The sequence below is a fragment of the Leuresthes tenuis genome, unplaced genomic scaffold (genome assembly GCF_036924035.1).
Source record: "Leuresthes tenuis unplaced genomic scaffold, fLeuTen1.0.hap1 SCAF_20, whole genome shotgun sequence".
NCBI classification, from domain to species: domain Eukaryota; kingdom Metazoa; phylum Chordata; class Actinopteri; order Atheriniformes; family Atherinopsidae; genus Leuresthes; species Leuresthes tenuis.
In genome coordinates this window covers 20,932,977-20,960,919 of record NW_027325374.1, presented here as the reverse complement: position 1 = coordinate 20,960,919, position 27,943 = coordinate 20,932,977, and the positions used below count along the sequence as shown (strand labels likewise).

General features: G+C 41.8%; 1 protein-coding gene across 1 annotated transcript in view; it reads left to right on the top strand.

The window, feature by feature from the left end:
• myocd (myocardin) overlaps positions 1-27,943 on the top strand; it is a 130,593-nt gene that overhangs the window by 100,692 nt on the left and 1,958 nt on the right. Inside the window, exons 5-14 of the mRNA XM_072373939.1 lie at positions 5,337-5,402; positions 12,695-12,850; positions 17,866-18,050; positions 19,212-19,316; positions 19,406-19,758; positions 20,586-20,742; positions 20,835-21,377; positions 21,457-21,948; positions 24,575-24,721; positions 25,073-25,201. Coding sequence (XP_072230040.1) covers positions 5,337-5,402; positions 12,695-12,850; positions 17,866-18,050; positions 19,212-19,316; positions 19,406-19,758; positions 20,586-20,742; positions 20,835-21,377; positions 21,457-21,948; positions 24,575-24,721; positions 25,073-25,201 — 2,333 coding nt within the window. The remainder of the gene's footprint in view (positions 1-5,336; positions 5,403-12,694; positions 12,851-17,865; positions 18,051-19,211; positions 19,317-19,405; positions 19,759-20,585; positions 20,743-20,834; positions 21,378-21,456; positions 21,949-24,574; positions 24,722-25,072; positions 25,202-27,943) is intronic.

Genomic DNA, 27,943 nt, shown 5'->3' with positions numbered 1-27,943 from the left:
GCACTCCATACTGATACGAAGCAAATTTAGATCAGGTAAGTCCAGTTGGCCAATGGCTTCTAACTTTTTACTCCTCTGTACACACTCTCTCTGTTTGTCAGCGAACCCTCTCTGTGTACAGCTCTGTTTACCCTCCAAACCCTTTGCCTGCCAACACATGGCATTCATAGGCAATCTTATATGCATTTTGCCATTCATCTGTCTTCATGGATGAGTTCTGTTGACACTCACAATGTGCTCTTCAGTAACGCCAGCCAAGTGACAGGTGTATGCAATATACTGCTGGCATGTGATGGTACAGGGAATACCAGAGGGAGACGGCATGAGTCAGAAATTCTCCTGAGTTCTGAGTCGAACGGCACCTTGTCACTGTGTGATGGATTTACAGCTGAGCGTGTTCTTTGATGTTCGTCTGTCTTCTTGTAAATGTGCGACATGTGAGCGGGATGTCTTGGGCAGGTTAGTGCACTTGCTCCCTGCCAGCAGCTAACCTGCTGCTGCTTAGGGAAGCCAGCCAGGCTTCCAGTCCTCTCTGATAAAAGAAGGGAGATTAGACATTGGAGAGGGGTCAGAGGTTATCTAAATATGGCTGTACTGGAAACCTATGGTGCACATGTGTGTGTGTTTGTGTGTGTATGTACCTGGGCAAATCAAAGAGGGAAGACTGATTTAAACTCCGCTTGACACACATCAGATGTTGGGGCTTTGCATCCATCTATCTCCTTCACATATACACACTTTCTTCATTCACTTTGAAGATACAGTCTGTGCGCCTTAGTATGTGCTTTTGAACTGTCGAACTGCAGTGTGTGTAGTCTGACCAACACTGCCACCTCCCTGAGGAAAATATAACTGATAATGGCAGCAACACAAGCCACTGTGAGGCTTAGTGTATATGAAGCCCTTTGAGAGCAGAAGCTCATGCTGCTGTGGATGTTCAAATCATGGGCCAGAGTGGCTCTCCTCGTACTTCTAGTTTGCCTGTGAGCGGTAATTAGGTTCCAGAGATGGTGGGCTAAATTACGCTTTTCCTCTAAGCTGTTTAGAGCACATCAGTAGGCTGGGAAATGACCCTCTGTGCTACTGGGACCATGAGAGGGAGGATTTGCTGCAGGAGGCTGCAGGAGGCTTTTCACGAAGGTGGCTCAGGGTCTGTGTTGCTCTAACCCGTGTGCTCCAACTGGATAATATGACACAGATGTACAGATGCTGTCTTTTGAGTTTTACAGAGGACCTAATTCTGGGTGATACATGTAACAAGCAATGTGACTGCTTGAGCTAAATTATGAGTGCACGAGGGAGCTATTGTGCGTAAGAGAAGTAAAACTGCCCGTAAATCTCTATGATAACTGCTGATGACAGGGGGAGTCTAAGACACACTGGTTGTGCACGATTTACAGTTTTCTTTAAACTGCAGGAGCTCGAGTAACATTCAGCACCCTGTGAAAGCTGGTGAATGTTTCTCCTTTTCCACCACACTTGAATTACATTATCATGGGAACTGCTGCTGTTTGATTAAAGCCTGCAGGGCGGCTGTTTCTCAGGAGGAAGACTGAAAGTTCGACTCCTGGTTTCCCACATGTCACAGCGTGGCAAGACACTGAGCCCCACATTTCCCCAAAGATTTATCGGTGTGTGAATGAGAATATGAAAACCCTGCATACAGTATATAGAGTGTATTTATTTCATAAGAAGTGCTATAATGTAAAGGGTCTCGTAGAAGCAAATTTTTTTGTGCTGTTTTTGTGCTGTTTGACAAAACAACAGCCTTAACTGTAAATTCTAATGCTATAATTCATACTGCTTACCTTGCTAACTGAGATGAAATACTCTCCAACACTGTAGCGGGTTTGATACTGCTTTTCATATTATGACAGCTTCAGTGACAATGAATGGCCTTTCAGCAGCACAGAAAAAAAGCTGTCACCTGTACTTTTTTTTTCTTTCAACACAAATCTGCACCACCTTACTGTTGTCTACAAGACACTGTCAGTGGAGTGACTCCAGAAACATCTATGGTGAAGTGTTTTAAGGTGGATTTTCTCTTATGTTGGGGTATTAGACTAAAATAAACCTAATAGTTCATTTAGGAATACCTGTTTATTAGAAGTTGGACAGTCATGCTCATTCATCTGTCACAACCACATTCCTGCCTGTGCTGAGGAAAGTTCAGAGAATAAAGTGACAAATGTAAGCAGTCACATTGGCTCAGTTGTTGAAGTTTAAGAGTACAAGTGAGGTGTAAGTATCAACCTGCTTCTTTTGTGTGAGGCAGAGGAGGACAATAAATCAGAAAATCCCTCAGCTGGCTTGTGTAATTATCTCCACTTCACCAGCCCAAAGCAGGCCAAATGATCATTTATTTACACCATAAATCTGAACACTTGTAAATGTGGCTATCAATTTGTATGTCCTTTGTTGTCAAGACACACCAAGTTGAAACAAATGTCTTGAGTTTCAAAATCAACAGTGCGAGAGGCGGAGTGGGGTTCTGCAATTACACAGCCTGGATCGGCTCCACTCTATAACATGTACACTCAGTGCAATCAGGACAGGCAACGCTTTGGTCTTCGCAGAGTTTTTTGTGAGAAAGACCAGATTCTGTGGCAGCTGTAGTGCTTTTTCATGCAGAATTATTGATAACCTGTCAGTAAACAAAACACAGTAGTTTCATTTGATTTTTTTTTTCCGGGCTTTTTCCAAGAAATCAAGAGACACAAACCTGCATTTATGGATAAGATTAAAGCTGTTACCTGACTGAAATATGAACTTGTCTTATCAGCTTGCAAACAGCACCAAAACTGAACAGAAGAATGTTTTAGAGTTTAGTTTTGGATTTTGGAGTGAAGAAGAACAAATGATGTGTTAGCTCTATCAAACAAACTTTAACAATTGAACATCTTTTCAAAGCCCCATTCCAGCAGTAATCAATCTCCTAAAAACTAATATGTTTGTCAAAATTGTACATTTTTAACTTTTTGGCACAAAAACACTCACCTTAAAACAGCTTGGACATGATTGCACACTTTTTTTTAAATTTAATATAGAAATCTATCAATATGTTAATCTGGCCTCATCTCAGATGACACTGTTTTTCCCTGTTTACCCAGTCTCAACTATGCTGTGGCCAGTTCTTTGAATCAGAGAGTGATTCTCAAGATGAGAAAACTAAATTATACAAGGTTGCATGCAAATGGAAGATTCAGAATGGTAATTTATTCAACTTCAATTGCTCTCAACAATATTAGAAATGTACCATTTGCTGGCTCGTCAAAGCCGTGGGTGTTGGTGGCCAGCAGGTCAGCTGACCCATCCTAAAAGGGAGGTCCCTGCTAATTTTGTGTTGTGTTGTGATTTGGTGCTACATAAATTAAACTTGATTTAATTAAATTGCAAGTGGCCGCCAGCTAACCAAGCCACTATTGGTATCAGTCGCCAAGCAGCTGCAATGCTAACCCCATTAGCTATACAGTCAGCAAGTAGTCAGGATTGTCCTGCCAAGGACAATGATGGTGCACCTCTACTCCTCCATCAATGAGTCCATCCTCACCTCTTCCATCACCATCTGGTACGCTGCTGCCACCGCCAAGGACAAGGGCAGACTGCAGCGTGTCATTCGGTCTGCAGAGAGGTGATTGGCTGCAATCTTCCATCTCTCCAGGATCTGTACACCTCCAGGACTCTGAGGCGCGCAGGGAAGATTGTGGCTGATCCCTCGCACCCCAGTCACAAACTATTTCAGACACTCCCCTCTGGCAGGAGGCTGAGGTCCATCAGGACCAAAACCTCACGCCACAAGAACAGCTTCTTCCCATCCGCTACTAGCCTTATCAACAAGGCCCGGAGCCCCCCTTGACACTGACTCTCTTCCTCTCCCCTCCAGACCTTCTACGTTACATTAACGCACAGTCTATTGTGTATATATATATCCAGATTCTGTATATATATATCTATATTGTCTGCACCAACTACACCAAGTCAAATTCCTTGTAAGTGCAAACCTACTTGGCAATAAACTTGTTTCTGATTCTGATTCTGATTCTGAAAAGGACTGGTTCCCCTTATGTTCTCAGTAGAACATATAGACTGTCTGACCTCACCTCTCTGACACTGAAGGCAGTGCTATGAAGAATCAGAACATAAATCCCCAGTCACAGCATTAATGGTTGATTTTGCTAGAGTTTAGCAGAGGGAGACTTTAAGGAAAAAGGTTCAAATCAAAGAAGCCCAACAGAATTAGCTAAAAATAACAGTTACATTCCATTTGTCACCTGACTTTTTCCAAGACTTAAGAGACCAAACTTGCATGTAGGTAGATGTTTGTTCTTTTAGTGGATGACAGAAAACTTTCCCTGACAGAGGTTGTATCAATTACAGGTTTTGGTTGGCTTCCAGTCAGCGACTAATGCCTGTGTTTGCTCTCTGTGATGTTGCGACCAGCAGATCACGACCCCCATGCTGTAAACTAAAGCAGATGTCAGATGAAGGGAAGGGCTCGGTGTTACATAATCGAGGTGCTCTCCCATGATAGAGCTATGAGCTGACAGTTCAGTCAAATTGTTCAGAAAGTCGTTACATTACATCAAAGCAGGAGGGTTTGAGGAAATTCATGAAATGTGTGAATGCAGCCAGAGCTGCACGAATAAAAACCACCTGAGCGAGATAATTAACAATAAGAGAGACAAGCAGAAAGTGATTAGGGCTTTGCAGAAGAGGAGGAACATTTCATACTTGTGTGTCAGATCCAGGATCTAACCAAGAGACCTTCAGATAACAGTGGGGAGGGAAAAAACACAGACAAAGAAAGAAAAGGAAAGCTAAAGACACACAGACGCAAGCCGACCAACAGACACGGAGGAGGCTCTATGTTTATGACCCTGAGCTCCCACCTAGACCACTTCTACACACACACACACACACACACACACAGTACGGAGAAATGTGTGCTCATGCTGTGGACCACACACTGCTGAGCAGATCTGTTTAAACGCCAGGAGCTGTGTTTATCATTCCCTACATCCTGCTCACAGAAATATTTGTGAGCAAGCAGCGTTGTTTTGTGTGTGTGTGTGTGTTTACTGTATGCATATATGTACATGCATGCGGACATACCAATAGTGTGCATGTCACTACAGATCAGTATTTGTAGCTTCAGCCTGTCGGTGATGTAAATCTATGCTAAATGAGCTACTGCTCTAACTATTCTGAAACGGCATTCAAAGTGAGCTGGATTCTCAGTCGCTTCCTGCTTTTTCTCTGTCCCCCACCTGTCTCCTCACATCTCTTCCTCTCTTCTTCACTCCATCTGCCCCCTTCCCCCTCCCCCCAAACTTCAGTGCTACAGTTAAGACTTCAGCAGAGGAGGACACGAGAGCAGCTGGCAGACCAAGGCATCATGCCTCGTGAGTAACGCCTTCCAACACCGAGCTGCCGCACACGTGCTCGCTCACACACACACACACACGCTTCCACTTACATGCTTTTTGTCTGCAGTGAGTCAGACAGGCAGAGGGAATAACTGTAAGAAACATAAGCAAGGAGAAATAACCCACTTTGGCCTAATGAGCAATAAGATACAGATGGTGAAGCGTCGATAGATTCAGATCGCTTAGATTTCATCTGTCTGGGTTTGGAGAATAACTTGTCCTGATTTCACCCAGATATAAAGTAAATGGCTTTAGTTTGCAATTCATACAATACTTATAACTTTTAGGTGCTTAGACGTGTTTCCAGTTGCACATTATGAAAAGGTTGATGAAAACTTCTCCTTTGCTAAACTTTGGGACTGTCCTCCTCCCTCCTCCTGCAGGGAAAAACATATCTTCACGTAAAAAATTCAACCTCTGTCGGTGTAGACGGTAACTGTTTATGAACTGTAAAAAAAATTGGCATCAATGGAGAGGATGGTTGTAGAGAAGAAATAACCATGTTTTTAACATTGACCAAGTAGTTTTGATTTCTAACCCTAAACAAATGATGTTTTGTCAAAAACAACCAGGAAATGGCAAAAGAGTTTTAGTAAAATGTTGTCATATGCTGGCGTCAAACTTGCATTTCAGATGAACCCCCCCCCCTTTTTTTGCCGGAAGAGGACTTTGTGGCTTGTTGAAGAGAAACACCTGAGAATGAAGTTTGCTGCAATGTGGAAATGCTGATATGAGCAGAAGAAATACGAAATGTATGAAATGCTGTGTGTAAAGTTGGAAGTTCAGAGAACACCTCTATGGGTCGTATAATGGATTGGAGAGCTTGCCGAAAACGTTTTATGCGTGCTGAAGAAAACACCTTTTGGGAATCAGATCTGATGTAGTGAACACATTATTCACACGGCTGATAAAATGCGCACACAGCTGTTTATGCCTCCAGAGAATAAACAATATTCAGTTACATGATAGAATAATCACAACCTCCCCAGCTCTCTCAGAAATGGCCACAACAGCCTTTGTTTGTCTTTTTCTTTCAAAGCTCAGTTTCCCTGTGGCAACCGTTACGCTCTTCATTACATTCTTTGGGATGGCTATAGCTCAGAAGGAAAGCAATCGTCTGTCAATCGGAAGGCTGGTGGTTTGATTCCCAGCTTCCCCAGACCACATGTCAAAGTAACCTTGGGCAAGACACTGAACCCTAAGTTACCTCCAATGTGTGTGACAGTGATAAAAAGCACTGTGTAGCCTGTAACACTGTAAAGACAAAGATGTACTGTTTGACTGTGAGTGATTGAATGAGGCTTGAGATATCATGAATGAGATTTCAACATTACCAATTACCAATAAGGAGACGTAATCTGGAGTTGCGTTTCCAGTCATCTGACTTAAGTAATGCTAAAATTCACTGAGACCTGACTGTGGGCCCACGGGAGTTTAAAAATCTGTTGTTATACTTTTGTTTTAATTTGAGTTTCATTAGGTTTAGGCAAACAAACTACTCGGTTAGGTTTCAGAAAACATCATGGCTTTGGGCAAAATGCACCACTGTATGGAGGAAAGCTATTCATCCATTTTCTAGCCTACCAAGGCAATTCGTGTGCCAATCACATCACCAGCAGGACACTACTCTGCACACTTAGGTACTCTAGTTGTTGAAAAATGTTGCCAAGAAATTCTGACCAAGTTTTATATGTGATGAATTGGGAGAGAATTGGTTCCTTCCTGTAACACTGTGTAACATTATACCAACTGCAGTGAGGCTGAGGTCGTCTTTGTAACTCTATCTTTCAACAAGACTTCTGATGCTCGTGAAAGAAAGACAGACAGAAACAGGTAGTTTAAATGTTGACCTTTAAGATGCAAGAAGTTTTAAAGCAAAGGTTATCCAGACTCTGCAGACAGATAAACCCAAATGGACGTGGAGAAAGCAGGTGGATGCAAGCAGCCTGCAGGCAGAGAGAGACAGGCAGAGTGTGCCTGGAGCCAGCAAGCAGGCAGACAGGTCGGCGAGTGACCGCTCAGGAATGCTCTCGTGTTGGAAGAGGCTCTCTGCCTCAGAGGAGACAGCAAATTCACTGAGAGTGTACCTGTTTACAGCACAGCGCTGCATCAAAAAGCACAGGCCCGCCCAAACATGACAACACGGAGCACGGGCTGCCATTTACAAAGCAGAGGCTTTGTTCTTTTAATGTCACATAAGTCACAGTGCTGAGAACACGTAGACCTGAGCGCACTGAGCGTTCTCCTAAATCCTCACTGTTGCTGCGATTTACGGTCTCCTGTGCTCGTCAGGTCAGGGTATCGCTGTAATGTGTGCAGATATTTTGTTTAGATTTGACTGCCAACACACAGCACATGAGAAATAAATTTTAGATATTCGTGATGAAGCAGTAAAGATTTTACACTGTCGACAAGCACTAATAAACTGAAATTTTATCTATTCCCGTTACTTTAAAGCTACGCTGTGTCATCCAGGCAAACATTGAGCAGCAGTGAGAAATGCCAGTGTATTTGGGTTTTTTGTGGTTCCTTGCCTGTAGGAACAACAAGGGGACTGGGGGACTTGGACTGCAGACCAGGGATTTGTTGAATGATATCTCTGGCACCATTTGCCATTTCACAGAGGCTCCAGCGTCCAGATAAACCACTGGTAAGTGTGCGGGGGAACGGAATCCAGAGGCCCGGCAAGGTCCTATCAGTTTCTAGGAGTCTGTCACAGATAAGGCAGCACGGAGAAACGCAATTGGCCAACGGGAATCCAAGCGCTCCTTTAAAAAAGAAATTTCAATTGGCTGTTATCTCTTGATTGCAGGCGGTGGCACAGATGTAAGAGAGGTTGCAGGGACTTGTATTTGCGCTGTTTGTTAGTACTTTCCTTGAAGCCACACAGTAGATATTTCTTATCACTCTTGGAAATGTCCTCCAAGCATTTCATGTCGACGACCAAAAATGAGACATTTCAGAGAGCGACGCAGCATCCTCCTCCTCCTGTTGCTGCTGTAGATGTGATTCTTCAGATGCTGGCTAGCTCTGCTTGGCTGTGTTATTCCTGCTGGGGAGATGGACACGGCACAGGGTCTGTGTATATATTACCCAGGGAACATCTGGTGTTTATTAGACTATTCAAGAATCCACCCCGGCCTCTTGGGCCTGACTGGCGTGTGGCCTGCATAGGAGCGCGCTGTCTGCCTGCTGGCCACAGGTCCTACCCCACACACACATACAATCTAATATTTCCTCATAAAGATAATAGAGCTGTAGCTGCAGGTTTACTGTGCTTTTTCCTGCTCGTGTTTTGAAATGTTCTCTGTCACGGCAGCAGTGCTTTAAACCTGCACTGGATGAAAACAGAATGTTTCCAGTGTAAGATGCTCACATCTGATGCATACAGTCAGTAAGTATATAACCTATATGCAAAAGCTTTAAAGTGCAGTGTATGTTTAAAAGTCTGTAATCGGGGCTCGTATTCGTCGTATCATGTTACATTATGCTCGTGCTGGCCAGCGCAGCCACAGACCAATACGTTTTCAGGCGGCTTGCGTCGACAGTTTAAACACACTTAAAGCTCCAAACATCCCTATGATGTCACATCAGGCCGAGCTCTAAACACATGACGATGCCAGCGTGACCACACCAGGCAGCTGAAGCCTCCCCACTCCTCCTCTGAGGCACAAGACTGGATACATACTGCTGTACTAGGTCACTATTAACTCCTACCCTCCTTAAATTGTCCTTCCTCTTTTCCAGGGTGTCTTCATTTTTCTCTCTTTTCTTTTATTCGTTACTCCATCTGCTGATCTACCTGAATCCTTGAGTTTGTTTCTCCTCTACTTCCCTTTTCTTTCTTTCATTCTTGTTACAATTTAGCTCCTTCTTTCCTTTTTTCTTCAAAATACTTTCTGTTGGTTTTGTCACCTTTACATTGTATTTTTTTATTATTTTAATATCTTTCTTGCTTGTATACTTTCTTTTTCCTTCTTCCTCGCTTTCTTTGTTTCTTCTAGATCATTTAATGACTCTCTTTTATCTTCCTCTTATTTCATTTCTGTTTTCTTTCCCTCCTACATTCTTTCTTCCTTTCTTATAAACCCATACTATATTTACTTATCCTTCTCACTGACAGTGCCAGTGCCCAGCCTGCATCGCAGAGTTCACAATCATATGGAGCATTTTTAATTTAGAATGTTTGTAACGGTTAATTTTTTTCTTTTTGCCACTTTTATCGTTCTCATCTAATATTTCCTGCTCTGGGGAGAAGAACAGATGTCTAATTTGAATGAGACGTTAAGCAAAATCTTTTGCTTTATTCAAAGTTTAAAAATGCATCTTAATTTAGATGAAAACCCTCTTTTTTTAAAGGCTCTTATGAAGCGTTTCATTGCAGATCGGTTTTCCTTCAGGCAGTAATACTCCACCTTGGATGTCCACCATAAAGCTATAAATCCTTCCTTTCCTCTTGGCCCACAATCCCAGGTCATCCCTCAAAAGTCTCCCACCAAAATGATATTTGACCAAATAAGTGCTGTTAGTCTTTCTCACACTCAGATAATCAAACTGATTAGGTTTCTCTCTTCACTGCTGGCTGATCAGCCCTGCGAGGGTTCTGGATAGATTGTAGGCCGAGCCAGGTTAGCGCCTGATTATTTATCCTGGATTTAACAGAGAGAGATTGTGGAAGGTGGAAAATCTCACCCACTGTGGCCGTTTAATTACCGCCTCCTCGTTTATTTTTCTAACACTCAGTGTCTGACTGCAGTAACGCAGCTGGGCACATAGTGGAGTTGATTCAACACAGAAACATTGATAATTGAAGAAAGAAGGAGGTGTGCTCGTTGGGGAAGTGAGAGCTGAATGCTCACAGGGCAGGTTAATAACATTAAGATGATGAAAGAAATGAGACGGGTTGGAAGAAAAAGAAAATAAACTCAAATCTAATAATTAGGGCAGAAAAGGGATAATAGTTGCTAAAAATAGTTGTTAAAAATGCTGAAAATATAACACTCATATTATTGAGGGAAAAGATTATAAACAGTATTTGTGTATTTATGGTTTATATGCTAAATGCATGCCTGTTATGATAGGTTTGCAGGCTAATACATGCATTTTATTGCCGTTGGCAAAAGTTTAAAAACCAGCTTAGTAATACAGTGGGAAATGTTCAGCTTTCAAAATGTATCTTAAGTTAAAATGTGAAAATATTACTTAAAAAATGTACTGGAAATTTGAGTTACTTTTAACAAAACTGAGTTTTCCGTCTTTTAACTGTTAAAAATCAACCAAGACACATTAGCTTATGTGCTAACAGGCCAGCAAGGGCTCTGCACATAAAGCCCAGAGACTCTCAACATCTTCACATGAACTCAGCAAACAAATGTGCCTCGTTACTCTGAACGGACATCCTGGCAGGCAGTGTGAAAAGCATGATCAGTCGCATTAAAGCGAACCTACTGTAAATTATGCACAGGTGCCACATGCAATATCAGTAGAAATTGCATGTGGCAGACCATAACCAGAAAAAGTTGGTATGATACGGAAAAAAATTTTAAATAAAAGGAAAATATGAAAAATTTAAAAATATTTTCAAAACACAACGAAACAAACAAAAAGAATTTAAAAAATGCAGCATTTTGACTTTGTTTTTCTTTTTCATGTGTTCATTTTAGGAGTGTTGAATGAGAGAAAAAAGAGTCTTTGAGGAGATGGGCAGTGGGTCCCCAATTTGTCAATAAATAAGTGAAAATTTTCATTGAACTGTTTTAAAACAATGTTCTTCAAGTTTCTCCCTGTGGAAACTGGATAATAGCAATAAACCATCCAAGCAATCTGGAGAAAATCTCAAATGCCTCAGACAGCATTATGTGAACAATTGTCACTCATCACTAGCCAATTTAACCACACAGGCAAGGGATTACTGTGGAAACCTTCTGTTAAGCAATACAATACAGAATTACATTTATATATTTTATGCAACTCAAAAAAGATTTACTGTGCAGTCTAATGCTAACCTTGTCCAGAGGCGCTATCAACTTCTCTGGACTCTGAGGCATCTGGGATAGACCATCATATAATGGATATGAGTATTGTAGCCAAACCAATCAGTAGTCCAGATCTTTTCTGGGCACTAAGTTCTCCAACTACAAACTTGTTCATTCCCCTAAATATACCTGGCGTCAGATAAATACAACTCATATGGGTGTTTCCACATCATTGCAGATATCATTCTCAAGTCTTTCATTCAACATACCATGAGGAGGAATGGGGGTTGATGGTGAAGCTATTTCAACCATGAGCCTTTGACGTGAGCTCAAGACAAACATTTGTTCTGTCAATAACACAAAAAGACTTTATTGTTTTTGTCACTTTTGTCACTTCCTGGTTGTATTTATACAATAACATTACTTGGCTACAGATAGAAAACAACCATGGTTAGGGCTAAAATACTTTTTTACAACATTAGACTCATGGAAGCCATTTTGCACGGCACATTATGAAGACATGTTGTCACTTTTTGGTTGACTATAGAAAGGAATACACCTAGGTTAGGGTTAGAAGTCAAGACTACTCGAATAGGTTTTGAAAACATTCATGGGTGGGGCAAAAAACACTCTTTTTAAGAATCTGTCCAAACTGTCGTGGATGCCATGTTTTCCCTACACATGCAGTTGCTTTCACAACCACTAGAGGTCGCATATCCTTTAACATAATAATTGGCCATATTTGCCTGCATGAACAAACACCACATGGGCACATTTTGGGGAGGAGGACAGTCTTTATCTGGAAGAAGTGGATGTAGTGCCAGGCGCCGTGATGGTATGAGTTTTGTATCAGTGACACTTGGCAAAACTCATTTACACTTCTGTGATGGCAGCATTAATGCAGAAAGGTTCATTGAGATTTGGAGCAACAGATGCAGCTTTCAAGACCAACTCTTTTTGAGGGATATCCATGCATTTTTCAACAAGGCAATGCAAAACCGCATTTCAAACTCATTATAAAGCCATAGTTGACGAGGTTGAGTGTGAGGGTACTGGACTGGTCTGCTTGCAGTTCTGACCTGCTCCCAGTAGAGAATATGTGAAGAATTTTGGATAAAATTCGGATAGACTTACAAAATATGATAAAAACAAAAGAATCGCATAGTTGTTACGAAAGTCCAGCACTTCAACTAGTCCACATTTTCATCATTGCAGTATACTGAGATGTTAAAGCAGTGTTTCACTCGAGTGTTCCATGATGTTGATGATGTGGTCCTGCTCTGTGTTATCCAGACACGGCTTCTGAAGGCTCCTCTTTAAAAGCCCAGATGAGGCTAAAGCGAGCCCAGCTCACTGAGGACCTGAATGAGAAGCTGGCGCTCAGGCCGGGGCCCCTCCAACTGGTCCAAAAGAATATAATTCCTCTAGACCCTGCCATCACAATGACAGGTATCAGCAGAGAGAAGCTGCCGTGTAGTCTAACACACCTGTGTGACTTTGTATGCTTGACTGCTTTAGAGTTTGTTTTCCGTAGTTAAACTTTCATTTGTGTGTGTGTGTCTACATTAATTGAACAGTTCTAAGTGTGTTTTTGGATATTGTACACATGGCACATTCATGAATGCTCTGCTGGACTACAATGCAATTACACCATGTTCTCAAATGAGCACCAAGTAAAAGGAAGATAAAAGGTGAGAAAAGGTGAATGTAAACTTCAGACAAAAGGCAAGAATTGCCTAGAAACAGCTAAAGAGTTTTTACACTCTCTTGAAGTGTTTTTTTTTTTCTTTGTCTTTTTCGGGGAAGACTTGGTGTGCATTAAGGGAAATTAAAACAAATCACGGTTTATCACAAGTCGCAAGTTGTTGGTTTTTTGCTGTTCAATTAACAGCAAATTCTCAGCAGTTATATATAGTATAACACATTAACGCGTTATTTTTGCTTTAACTAATTAATTCATTATTGCCGACAATTATTTATCTCCCATCGTGAGCGAGCCTAGTATGATGCTTACTGCTGCGGCGTTCACAGGAAACAGTCAGAAAAGAAAAGAATGGCGGATTAAATGGCCATTTTCATTTCAAAGTTCTTCCTGACGGCATAGTTGACAGAGCCAAAGTTATTTGTAAGCACTGAAACGTTGAATTGTCTTATCAACGGAGTACTTCGATCATATGACTGTACTACAGTTCCAATAAAAGTGCGTTATATGCTACTTTTGAATTCATTATTGGATTTTGCATATAATAATGCGATTAATCGTGATTAATCACAGGAAATCATGTGATTAACGCGATTATTGCCCAGCCCTAGTTATATAGCTTACATCATTTTAGAAAGAAATGAGGTAATAACGTTTTATATACAGTATATATTCTAGATATGTTGTTGTATGTTTTATAACTCAACTTGGAAATCTGGCTTCTTATTTGCATTCCTAATTGTTTTTTTCCAAATTGGAGATTCTGATTTCCAATTTGTCATGGAACGCCACACTATACAGGAACATGCCATTGCAAAAATTAACTTGTACCACTGGTAAAACTGGAGCCCATGTACGCCTGATGTGGCAAAGATTAGAATGATGTAACTCACCAGCTGCAAATGATATACACTTCCCAGTTATGATATAAAACCCCCGATATTCCCTGAGACGAAAGTAATTCCTGAAGAAGAGTGCTCTTCATTTTCCTCTAAGTAGTTTTTTCCTCCTCAAGGTTTGTTTCCAATTAGAACTACTTCTTCTACTGCATTACAAACACGAATAACTGCCACCTTCTGGCAACACCACACAGCCTAAGTCTTTTTCCTTTAAACTAATTCATGCAAATCCATTCCAGCTTTGCTTCACTGTTGAGCAGGTTGTTAAACTGCGGTATCATTAGGTGGAAGACTTTTTGTTGCTGTTTTAATAAATTACTGGTATTTAATCGATTAACTAAATAACCTTTTGTTCAAGATTTTTTAATTAATATAACATATCTGAACCACGACAGCTTTCAGTTTTTTTTCTCTTCTTTCTAGAGCTATTATTAAATGACATGCTCTTTATGAGAGATCAGGCCTGAATGTTCTCTACAAACACATTTTTCAACCTCTAATACACATCAAAGAACCTGTTTCCTGTTGTTCCTCTTTTTTGTAATCAGCAATCAGTAAATATTTTACATATTCAGCCTTCCCCATGCTTATTCCATAGAATTTCTAGAGACAACTGTGTATCTTCATAAAAAAAATGTGTTACCAAAGGGTTGTAAAAGCAGTAACATCAGCAGACTCAAAGTGTTTGAGGAGCCCTTGAGATGTGCACCTCCACCAGTGATTGATTTAGGCAAATGCACAGCATGTAAGCTTCGACAGGCCATGAATAAGCTTTGTTTAAAGTGCCGGTCTGAGCCGTCCAACTGCACAGCTCTAACTTCATGCTGTTCTAACCTCACAACATGCCACTCGCTCTCTATATCATTCTTGGCAGTGTAAGTCGTGTTCTTTAGAGTCTGGTGTTTCAGTGGTTTTATGTTTGCCCCCTTGAGCTTCCAGTAAACATGTTGCGTAAAGAAGTCGGCGAGCTGCAGTCAGCTGCTCTCTGCAGGAGGAGGAGAGCTCCCTTTATTGAGATGAGCAGCAGCTGTATTTGCATTCACGCTTTTTCTCTAGAAGTGTTTTTGAGCCGGAGCGCATCCTTGTGTACACAATCTGTGGTCGTACCTGTGTGCGTGTTTGTACCTACGGCCACCTCCCTTCTTTTGTGTCTGCTTCATCCGGCTCTAGCAAGCTACCTCCACAGCTCCGTGACAGAGGCAAACTGTTGCACTCCCCCTCGCCTGCAGCATTAACCCCTCACCTTAAAACTCCCTATCGTACTCAGCACTCCCAACGATTGGTTCAACCTCTGGTAATTTTGGAAACAGCATGACCTCTAAATCACTTGAGAAACGGAAGTGTATGCAACGTGCTGATTTCCTGTAATTCTGCCAACTCAATCAAGTAGTGACATAAAATTATGTTAAAGAGTCTCAGAAACAGGGAGAGAAAAGTGTGTCGGACTGTTTGACTGCTAAGAGTTAAACATGAACAGGTGGGAGGAAATGGCAGTAAGGACAAAGCTTTGTACTAAGCTGTGTGTTGAGCTTTATGAGTGTGTGTGTATTGCAAGGTCATTGAGTTGCACAAAATGGGCCTGGTACAGTGATTGAAACCAGGGTCTGTTCCTGGCTGTCACATGTTTGGATACAAAAAGAGAATCTTATACCCCTATCCCTACACACAAACACACACACATACACACTCAAACACAGACCAACCTGAACCACCTCTCTCCCCTGGCTCTGTCCCCTCAGCTCTGTTAGATAGCTGCTCTCAGCTGCTCCAATCAAAGCTCTGTTTCCTATCAGAGCAACCAATCAGGAGCACGGCGGAGGTAAAGTGGCCGTGTCGGCGTCTCACCCGCACCGTGTAACACCTCCGAGCTGAGTGTTGTACTAGGTGTTAGTGACAGATGGGCAGTGTATGAATACTTGTGGCCACATACATTGTGTGCAACGTGCAGCAGTTTGGATCCAGCCACTAAACCGCCAGCAGGCTGCAGAGCAAAAGATCATGACTTCTCCTATTTATCTCAAAAAGCATAGCATGACATGATTTAATGAAGCCCTTAAATCAAGTCCTTAACTTAGAGATGGTCCCTACATGACAACAGTTTTTTCCACCAGCATTTTATTTCTGATAATGTTGAACAGGCCTTAAAAAGTTAGACCATGATGGGAACCATGTTGGGACTCATTATCATGAATTTTAGAAGAATTTATTTATTTGTATTCATGTATTATCTACATATATTTTACAGTTCTGTGCAAAAGTCTTGAGCCACCCCCTAATTTCTTTATAGATTGTCAGGAAAATTGGAAATAGTTATGGAAGCAATTTATTAAAACATGCAAACATAATTTTGAATAAAGTAATTTTGAATAATTTTGAATAAGGCAAAAACATCTCTATCAGATGATCCCACACTGCTTCAATAATGTTGAGGTCCGGGCTCTGGGGAGGATTCACCAGATGGATCAACTGTAGGGTCAAGATGCATCTTTTGGGTCCTGTGTCAGGTCTTTGCTGATATTTTTTTCCTCTTCTTAAGGACAGCACTTTCAGATACTGTTCATCTGCTGTAGATACCTCTTTTTTGTTAAGATATAACAAGTTTTCTGCGAATAGCTTTTTAGGAACCACCTCGTTAGTGCAAAAATACTATTTTCTGTCTGTCAAACTGTGGCATCTTTGATGCAAAGAAATGGGAGCATGTCTTTGTGACAGGCTGCGAGTAACAAAATGCCAAGAAACAATTTAAAATTGGTTCTTCGCCAAGTTGTCTGTTATGTGTAGACACAACACTGGTTCATCCCTTGATTTAGGTGCAATTTTATGCTTGAAAGATCCATATGTCAGCGTTAAGTGGCTTAACAAACAAAAGCACATTCCTCTGATAATGGTCAGGTAGAAGGACTGTAAATTAGTGAAAAAGCTGCCAATGTCCAAAGAAAAAACTTTGAAAGACCTTTAGAAAGGAGCAGTTTAGCTCAAGATTACTTTCAAAGATTACAAGAAAGTCTGGCTCCTTGGAAGCAAAATGTATAGAAATGAGGGTTGGCTCAAGACTTTTGTACTTTACTGGAGTCTTTGTGATGGAGAAGGTTTCAAGATTAGGTGCTTGGTCACCTTTAGTCAACTATCATTTCAGTTTCCAGTGTACTCTTGATCTGCCTGTACAAACAAATTTATCTACATTTAATTATCATTTATTTATTGTGTCTAGCAAACAAAGGCCCACTCAGTGCCCAAAGAGCTGTTACATCCTCACGTGGCTGGAGAGCTGTACTTGAACTTTGGTCACATATTTAAAGCTTAGGCCAACAAGGTTAGCAATAATAAGATTGTAGCCAGCTTACTTGGAAGAAAGACACATTTTGACGTTAGAGTGACTTTCTGGGTCAGGTTGATTTATGGTTCTTAGTGTAGTTGTGCGTTTGTGTGATGAGAGACTTTAACCGATACCAAGGGTACTCTCACATTTGTTTTCCAAGTCAGAGGTCCAGGTCAATAGAAGCAGGTCTGCTAATGTTCATATGATGTTTAAATGGAATGTTTTTCTTGTTTGAGTTAGTAAGAAACTTCAACATGAGTCAACCTCTCCATTTCACGGATGGAATTCTGACTCTTGAATGTTGCTGTGCTGTAGAGATTGCAGTTATACCAGCTGAGATGTGATCACAGCACGAGCCTGACCACATTTGGATGGGGTCTGACTGGTCCGAATGTATTCTGCATGCATTAACTATTAGCATGGTTTTCCTAGAGAGTTACTGAGGATACAGATTGCATGTTTATACCAAGTGTAAATGGTCTGAAAGTAATGCATGCCACCTTGCTGCCCCGTCCCTCCATCTCTCCTTTTGTTCTCCTTACAGTAAACCATGGCAAGTTCCCCAAGCAAGAAGACTCCTATGCATTCGAGGAGGACAGCAGCAGTGAGAGTCTGTCTCCAGAGCAGCACCACAGTGATGAGTCCCAGAGCTCGGCCTGCCCTTCATCCGAGGCTGTCGGTAGCACAGCCTCCTCCTCCTCCTCACCTGCTCTCACTAGCCCACGACAGGTATATTTAAAAAAGAAAAAAAGTTCTCTCCCCTCTATCTGCGGAATTTGTTGGACATCAAGCAGCAGCCACTGCTTAGTCTCTGTTCCCCCCCTGTGGTGGAAGAGTGAACTGCACCACTCTGTTGGACTGAGTTGAACTCAGGTGTCACATTCCTGCATGCTGCCTCTATATTCTCATTGCTTACCTTTCACTCAAGTGGCCTCATTCCAATGGCTGCCACTGGCAATGACCATCTGAATCAAATTCACACCAGAAAACAGTTGTTTACTTCTCTTAAGTTAACTCTCTCTGAGTCATGTCAGCCAGAAAGAACTATTTAGTACCATTTGAACACTTCTGCATAGAAAAACTCTACTGCCGGTTGGACTGCAAGCAGTATCCCTATTTGCTCAACTCATGATTTTAATCTTAAAGGAGATATTAACAATACAGAAAGTAAAGAAAAGATAGAATGTCAGATCAAAATCCATCAAATCTAAAGCAACAACATTTACAGAGTCAGACATCCAACTGAATCATGATGTATTGTAATCTACCTGTTTGGTGTTCCTTGATGCCACATGTCTGTTTGTGGAAGCGGGCCTATAAAACAAGGGCTTGACGTGTTTTAGTGAAACTCTAAACGCTTCAAAACAAACCAGTTTACAAAGTAAAGCGTGAGGGAAACTATATCTTTAATGAGCACCCCCGTTGCATCTTGTATTCTTTGAACGCAGCTGAAACATATTTTAGAATGAACCAAACCAACAGGAACGTTCCTGTGTTTATCACTCGAAACTTCTTCAGTCCTTCTCCACCTAGTGCTGTGACATTTGGTTCAGGTGTTCAGGACACATGTGAATCTCACTGACTTTTTGTTTGTTCCCTAAACTCAGGCTAAATTAGGTGTATAGTCTCCAGTTTAAATCTTTCACCATCCAGAAAAACATTTTCACTTCTGCTTATTCAGAACTGTAAATTAGTGGGTAAATAACAGCATCCTCACCATGAGTCAGTGAAACTGATTTCTCAACTGCACCTCTGTCCAGTTTAATGTAGCAGAGAGAAAACACAAGAATTCTACATTTTTTTGAGTCTCTGAATGCTTAGAGCTTGTCAACTTTCTAAGAATTGTGGTCAGTGGTGTTTTGATAACCAATCTTTTTATTTATTGGACAGGGTGGTGCAAGTAGAGACCCTCCTGATCAAAGCCAGGAAGAAGGGTTGTCTGGTGCCAACAACAACCAGGCTACTCCCCCAATACCAGTTCCCGCTATAGTAAAGGTGAGTCATGGCTGAAACTTACTTCCATCTTTCTTTTGACTGTAATTCATTTCAGTATTTTTGATAGTATTGTGATACTCACCTTTCAGTCCAAGACGTCAGACAAGAACCGACACAAGAAGCCCAAAGATGTGAAGCCCAAAGTGAAGAAGCTCAAGTACCACCAGTACATTCCTCCAGACCAGAAGGCAGAGAAGTCCCCTCCGCCCATGGACTCGGCCTACGCCCGACTCCTCCAGCAGCAGCAGCTCTTCCTGCAGCTGCAGATCCTCAGCCAGCAGAAACATGCCCACACACATTCACAGACACAGCAGTCGCAGCAGCAGCAGCAGCAGCAGCAGCAGCAGCACACCCATGTCCCACAGACACAGCCCCAGGGCCAGGCCCAGCAGAGACAGCCCACCTTCAGCTACCATCCTCACCCACAGGCCCACACTCAGAAGTAAGTCAAATGTTGTTGTTGTTGTTTGTCTGTGTGACTGTCATGTCCTCCCGCACATGCATAGAGAGGAAGATTGAATCAAGGTGAAGATTCAGTGCATCCACTGGTTTCCTTAACCACTTTTTATGGATCAGCATGTTATGATATTCATATATAATTTGTTAATTGCAAAAATGGAAATGCAGTCATGCTGCATAAAGAATCAAAACGCCTATTAGTCAGAAATGATCTGATTATCCCAATTTTTTGCAGGGCCTCCAGAGCAGTCCAGTAGTTGTTTTCTCATTTTGTTCAGTTTCTTTGAGTCACTACAATAAATTGGATTGAAGTGGATAGTAATTGGATAGAATTGAATTTGTAATTAAACTTTATTCAAATCTGTTAACTTATAAAATTAAAGCCCACAGCTGTCGTTACGCTATTGAAATATCGTACTAAAAGCATGTGTATTAACTACACAGGGAAAATTCACTGTCTCATCAGGTAAAAACTTCCCAACTCATTCAAGAAGCCATCCACAGTAATCACAAAAGTCCCAACAGAATGTTCACTTTACTCCACTTAACTCCTACAATCTTACCATAGAAAGTATGTTTGCATGACTATATATCTGTGTAGACTTAAACCAACGCTAAATTTAGGCAGACACATTGGTTTCTAGTGACTGGTCAGGGAAAAACGGACAACTCCTACAGAAATTGGTAAGATTGGAAACAATGTTGGAAGCTGTCAGTGAGTAAAACTACTTGTCAGTTCTGTCTGGTATCAACCAAATGAATACTTCCATTTTAGCTCTAATGGACTCCATCTTCATTTTCCTGTTCCAGAGCGGTGAGTGAACAGTTAACAGCTTGTAGTTCCAGTGGTCCGTCCAGCACAGCCAACAGTAACTCGTCTTCTCCGGTCAAGAACACGTATCCTAACCAAAGTAACATCTCATCTGTCAAACCTGGGCCCCTGCCTGCTAATCTGGATGACCTCAAAGTAGGTGTTAACGGAAATGAAAATTCTGACATTATTCACTTTTTAACAAATACATAGATTTCATGTAGCTCTTTTGCTTTGTGCTCTGAAAGGTTTCAGAGCTCAGGCAACACCTGCGTATTCGTGGCATGCCAGTTTCAGGCACCAAGACCGCTCTCATTGAGCGACTCCGGCCCTTCAAGGATTCCAATGCGGACTCCTCGCCCACAGGATCTTCTGACATCACCACCTTGACCTTCCCTGTCACACCCACAGGGTCACTGTCTTCCTACCAGTCCCCATCGTCCTCCAGCACTCTGTCGCAGGGAGGGTACTACCCTTACCCCAGCACCTCCTCCAGCCCGCCCATCTCTCCAGCCTCCTCAGAGCTGTCTCTCAGCGGCTCACTCCCTGACAGTTTCAGCGACGTGCCCATGTCCTCACCTACACAGTTCACCCTGCAGCCGTCCCCGGCACAGCTCGGCATGGAGGATGGCCATGGGGGAGGAGGAGGAGGCAAGCTGGCTGGGGGAAATCAGAGGGTGGGAGAGGGTGGTGGTGCGGATGGTCTGGAAGCTGAAAAAGATAAGATGCTTGTGGAGAAGCAGAAAGTGATCGAAGAACTGACATGGAAGCTGCATCAGGAGCAGAGACAGGTCAGTTCGAACGGCTCAGTTCAGTAAAATGAGAATTCAGAACTGAATTTAATTTTATCTCTGTGGTCATACTTGTTAGGTTGAAGAGCTGAAAATGCAGCTCCACAAGAGGAAACGCTGCTATGGAGCAACCCAGGACACTGCTCCTCCTCCATCTCACCCCACCATGCTCCACCAGCAGCAGACTTCAGCCATGATGGGTCAACATTTTTTCGGGGTGACAATCAAGCAGGAGCCCATGTCCATGTCCTCCAGCTGCCCACTGTCCTCTCCCAAACAGCTGAAGAGCCCTGCTGGCAGCTGCATGGAGGATATGGGACACTGCAACAACCCCATTGCAAATCTGGGGGGGGCACAGTGTATGGACACAGGCCCTTCCTCTGGCAGCCCTCCCACCATGTCCACCTTCCTCAGTCCACAGTGCTCCCCACAAGATTCCCCCATTGGAAAAGCTTCCAGCAACTCCCAACCTTCGTCTCCTAATAACCCCTATCTGCTGTCCCCTCCACTGGGAAGAGACGGCTGTGGTCACCCCCACACCCAGGGCAGCAACAGGGCACGCAACATGCAGGTATGATACCTATATGTGCAGGAGGACCTATTGGCTGTTTGCTTTGCTGCATTACCTTTTGCTAGATTTAGCTAAAACTACCAGGCTGAATTCCATGAACGTGCAGCAGAGGTGGAGCATGATAAAACCATGAAGGCATTAACCTTTTGGTCCAGATCCTGAACACTTACATTGAAACTGCCTCAGCAGAGGCTGTGCTCTCTCTGCACCATCCCAGTTTACGTATAATAGAGGCTGTTCTTTTTCATTGCTTGTTTTGACTGCTAGGCAGATTACATAACAGTTTCAACATCTGAGTAGGAATATGCTCAACTGTTTTTGGAAACTTTTATAATAAGCCCATAATACTGAGTACAGCTGAGGCTAATGGACTGGTCATTGGTTTAGCAGGGATCATCAAAGTTTTTACCATCCTTTGGAAAATATGAACACCTGTCACAAATTCCCCCCCTACTGTCCTACTGTGTTAGAAGCGTGATATTGTTAAAACCTTCATTTTAAACTGCACTTGGTCAGCTAATAACAAATAATTGTCCTTGGTGTTACTTGAAATACACTTCGATAATGACTCACATCTCAGAAAACAGTTCATACAACACAAAATGAGTGTCCTTGTTTCATCTTCAGCTCTCTCGACCATATGTACCAGTTGATTTGTTTCATAAAGTAATTATGAAATAAACACATTAAATATATGATGTGAAGCTAACTCGACAAATCACATTTCACTCTTCAGAGTCAGAGACTGCTTGGCAAAGCTAGGCAAGGTGGCACGAAGTTGAATACCTTTGAGAACAAGTTTCATTGCTTAACCTTTTTCTCTACAGCAGAAGCCATTTATTTCTTCATTTATTTTTGTCTTATTCATGTGTAACTAACTCAAATACAAAGATGACAGATAACGGAGCATCCCAACAGATTTTGACAGCTTTGTATATGAAGCTTCTTCTAGTAAGCATTAGTTATCAACTTGTAAGTTTTTGAAATATGCTTATCAGTGTAAATTAGGTGTTAAATTAGGACTTTAAAAAAACACTTTCACAGTGGCAGCAAATGCTCCGGAATACTTCCTGACACATTTGTACGCTGTCTTTCCCTGAGATGTTACCTTGGAGCCGGATGGAGAATCCCTCCAAGAAGTCTGGAGCGAACTATGCAGACATTTGCTTTCTCACATGCCGCTGCTCCGTAAGCCAAGTTTATGCTTCTGCGTCAAGTCGCAGACGTGGACCGCTACGCCGTAGCCTGACGTGCACCTAAGTACGCGTCGAGGGCTGAGGGCTCAAATTGGGCGGCTGTAGCTCAGGAGGAAGAGCAGTGGTTCGACTCTGGTCCCCGGGCTACATGTCGAAGTGTCCTTGGGCAAGACACTGAACCCCACGTTGCCTCCTGATGTATCCATCAGGGTATGAATGTGTGTATGAATGATTAGAAAGCACGTAGTTATGTGTATCTTAAGACGTGCTGTATGTGTGTGTGAGTGGGTGAATGTGGCATGTAGTGTTAGAAGCGCTTTGAGTGGTCAGTTAGACTAGAAAAGCGCTATACAAGTACAAGTCCATTTACCATTTACCAAATCTGTGATTGGTCTGTGATCAATGGCAGATTCAGGCTGTGATTGGTCCCCTCAGAACGTAATTTTCGGCAGTTGCTTTTTCCGGTCTTAATGGCTGTGTACGGTGGAGAAGCTCGTCAAATCGGCCCGTTGACATTCGAAAGTATTGAAAGTGCATTTGTTCATCCAGGTCCCTCAGTGGGTGAACCAGTGTTGTAAATTCATTTGATCCCAGCCTCGAGTGGTCGTACAGACCACCTCCGCAAACGTCTTCTATGTCGCCTGTGCTTCAACATTTGCAATATAAGCATTTGTTCTTCAATATTGATGAGCTCCAACTGCAAATACAGCTGCTCCACCTCGGTTGCCATTGTTTACTGTTGTTAACTGTGTGCCGGAAGAAAAGCAAGGATTCAGCTATGACCCCGCAGAGCAATGCCTTCCCTCAACGCAGAACTTCGAATGCTCAATGACGGCGTCACGTCCTACGCCGCCGACGCAGAAGCATAAATTAGGCTTAACATTTTAGCAACATTTCAGCACTCCCGTGCATATGTGGAAACAACAATAGTTCCATTGTAAAATCTCCAGAATATCAGCAAGTAAGAGAGAGCGTGAATGTATCAGCTAATATTCCGGATCATTTGCTGCCGCTGTGTGACTGTTTGTGGTGAGATTTTGTCCGACGCTGCTTTCTGCATTACTCATATCAAAACAATGTGGAGCCTCTCCTGAACAGATCTGGTGTTCATGTGTGAAAAAAGCTTAGTGGAAAATCTCCACAGAAGGTCTGGAGCACATAATGTGGACATTTCAGGAATCCAGTGTATGTGTGGAAGTTGCTCATGATCCAGGAAAATGTTGAATGAAACAAAATCTCTGTCACTACCTCCCTGTCGCTTTTTACCCGTTTTCTAGTTCTTTTTATTCCAAAATGACTCATTTGTATAAATTTTATGATCTTTTACATTCATGAAAATATATATAGATCGGTGTAGATCTTACAGTAAGTTTTCCTTCATTTACATGCCTTTTTATGTGCGTTTGGATCTTTTTACACGCTAACTGCAGATGCCGCAGAGGAGCTGTGTTCAGCAGGGGAACTGCTCTTATCCTTCTGACCAAAGAAGCCTGCAGGCAGTGTTTCCTGGCTCTGCCGATTGTGGCCTTCACCACAACAGCTCCACCAAGACTGAGAGCCAGAATATGCAACCAAAGGTAAACATGTCCAAAATACCAACATTTACTGTTCAGTACTGTTCAACCGAATCAGCTCACGTTCACGTAAGTGTTTTCTCCTTTTCTATTTATTTGTGATCTGTCTCTGTATTATTTGCCTTTTGTTATGAGGTTCATTGTCACTCTTGTCATATCTGTTTTCATCACACTCCTTCACATGTGGTGACTTTTCTTTTATAACACAACGCCAACCCATCTTTAGTCAAATATTCAAAATGATTGAATTATTCAAGCATGAGGGCCTGATTTGTGTTTTTTTTTCCTGCAACACTCATTTGGTAAGCTCCCCGACAAAATGCTAATTTCACTTTTCACTTATTTCTCATATAGATGTCAGTATTGCCGTCTCCCCGGCATGTTGGCCAAAAGTGCCAGGTCTCTCCCCCTGCCTTCAATAGCTCAGATTCAGATGCATCTGACTTAAGACAGCCCCCATGCTATGAGGATGCAGTCAAGCAGGTAAACTCAAATTCGTGCTAAAATTTAATGATGATGGCTGGCCAGGGACTTCATTTTATCTTGTGGCGTTGCTTTAAACTCCATTTTTTTCTGTCTTCTCCTGTTTATCTGTCTTTAAAGTCCATCACCTGTGTTGCATCTCTTCTTGACATCCATTGCTTTGTTCACTTGCATGAATTTCCACACTTTACTGTGTCTAAAGCAGACATTTTCTAGAGTTTGCCTCACTGAAATATAAGGAAAAATAGTTATTTTCCTGGTTAGCTATGCTCTTATGTAAAGCAAAATTACTTAATTAATGTTCTCTGCAGTACTGAAGTAAAATTTAAAAAAAGAATCTTAAAACAAACAATCAAGCCTCCAGTTCCATATTAGACATTTCACTTATCACAAAATAATTTAATCTAATCCAACCCTTAGCCTAATTCTAAATCAAACTGAATTCACATTAGTCCACTCTACGGCTCCACTTGATTTAGAATGTAAAAGGGATATTCTACTAGTTTTTGTTTTATTTTATTTCTTTGAGTGGAGTTGGGTGCAGTAAGTATCTCACCTGCAGCAGACAGCAGTCAGAGCATTCTCAATTTTAAGGATCAGAAATGAATCCTGTGATAAGCTAAGCGATCAGCTGCTCAAAGCGACTCCATGAGAATAGCATCTAAAACAGCTCAAACGTTTTAAAGTGGTTTAAGCAAATTTTACAACTCTACACCGCATTACTTCTGCATCAGACACTAAATCTACGTGTTACAGCACAGCGCAGGTGGTAACACCATCTGACATAGAAGTGATATGGTATAAAAATCCACAGCCTAGCATCCGTTTGAACCAGTGTGAAACTTTTTATGCTTGAGTTGTTTTAGATGGTGAAACAGTCACTCTTCTAATAGCTGTGTTCGTATACGCATTTAGCTTATGGACCTGCAACCCCGCTCCAGTTTATGAGGGGCCAGATGTATTAACTGTGTGTAGTTTTATGACTGAAACAGTGAGTACACACATAGGCAGAAATGTGCTTACTCATGCTTTTTGTCACAATTCTAATGCTGTGTACATATGTACTATTACAGACCTCAACCACTGTAGAATGTAATGCACATTCAAGTCACCGATTAGCACTTCCAACTTTGACCAGCAATGCGTTTAGACACCCATTTTTATTTGTTTTATTTGGTGTCTAAATGGAATCATGTGCAGTGACCAGAGCAAAAACTGCCAAATGAAAAAAAATAACTCATCTTGTTCCAGGGAATCAAACAGATATCATAAAAAAATATTTGTTCTTTTCCCAAAGTCACATTAGCAAAGTCTTTCAACAATGCCAGAGCAGCCCTCCTGATGCAGAACATTACAAATGACATGAGTTATTCAGGGTACCCACAATGAAATAAGGGTATGTTTAAAAAAAAGACAATAAGAAAAGGAATATCACCATAGAACTGAGCGAGCTCCATGATGCTGTCTGTTTATTTGTTCAATTCTGTTGCTTCATATCGTATGAGACTTGGTTTTCTGCTCCTCCATTCCGTAAAAAAAAATCCCATCCACACAGTACCTTTTACAAAAGGTTTGTTCTTTCTTATGCACCTTTTTTGACAGAACTTAACAGGTGGTTTTAGGACAGTTTGCTGCTCTTTAGTGTTCTGGCAAAGCAGCTCACTTGAATGGAACAGTGATGTCATGGACATATGAAAATTCTTCTAGAAAAAACACCATCAGAAAAACACCTCGTTGTCAAAGTTCAAGCTCATTCCAACTCGAGCTTCGACTGAATATGGTCCAAAACGGCGATGTAAAAAAGTTCTGTTAGCAAAGTTAGCACCAGCACTTTCTTGGCTTGGTTCACCACTGCCAAAAGGAGAGATTGCATATTCTGCCGTTTTAACAAGGGAAATAGTGTGTTACAGTGAAAGTTAGCGAGTTCACACTGGAAGGCATTTTATAAAAAGTTTGGTTTTAGTGCCCAAAAATGCATTTGCATCTGAAAGATAGACACAAACGCTAAGGAAAATCTGTGGCTTTGTGTGTGAAAGATCCACACATTCTCTCTTTTTAAGTACCAGTTTGTATGCAGAAAAAGTGCGTGTGTGGATTTAGTGTCAATGCATTGTTAATACATCAAGGTCCAGTGTGGCGAGCTCAGAGTCATAGCGAAGGTAAAGAGGGCTGAAACACAACCACCGCTAAATACTATTCATTCACAAGTCAAGGCGTTGGAATTAGGTTTGAAAAAAAAATACGTGTGCTCGAGTGCCTGTGGCTGGATCAGTAATAAACCTGCTTCAGTAGGATGGAGGAGGTAAAGGATGAGCTAGCTGGACCTTTTTGAGTTTAAGATGGACTGGAAATGAATTTTCAAACCTGCTGCTACTTGCTGGAAAATAGCGTCTTCGAGCAGTCGAGCAGGAAGAGGTCTGCAGCATTCAGGACTGACCTTGATCTTATTGCAGAACAGTTATTACCTACATATAAGTATGGGGCTGCTTGGCCAGATAATAACAGACTTTTTCCATTACTCAACCTTAAATACTGTTTAAACTTTTGAAACACAAGATTTACAGTGATGGTAGACAATGCACCTCAATGAAAGTCCATCATAAACTGATCAAGAAACAGACAGACCTATTATTTAAAGAAATGACAATGATAAGCAGTGGCTGCTGGTCAGACTCTGTAATCTTTAATAAATCTTTTTTTGTTGCTAATGTGTGATAAAAACTGAGAACAACCACAATGCAC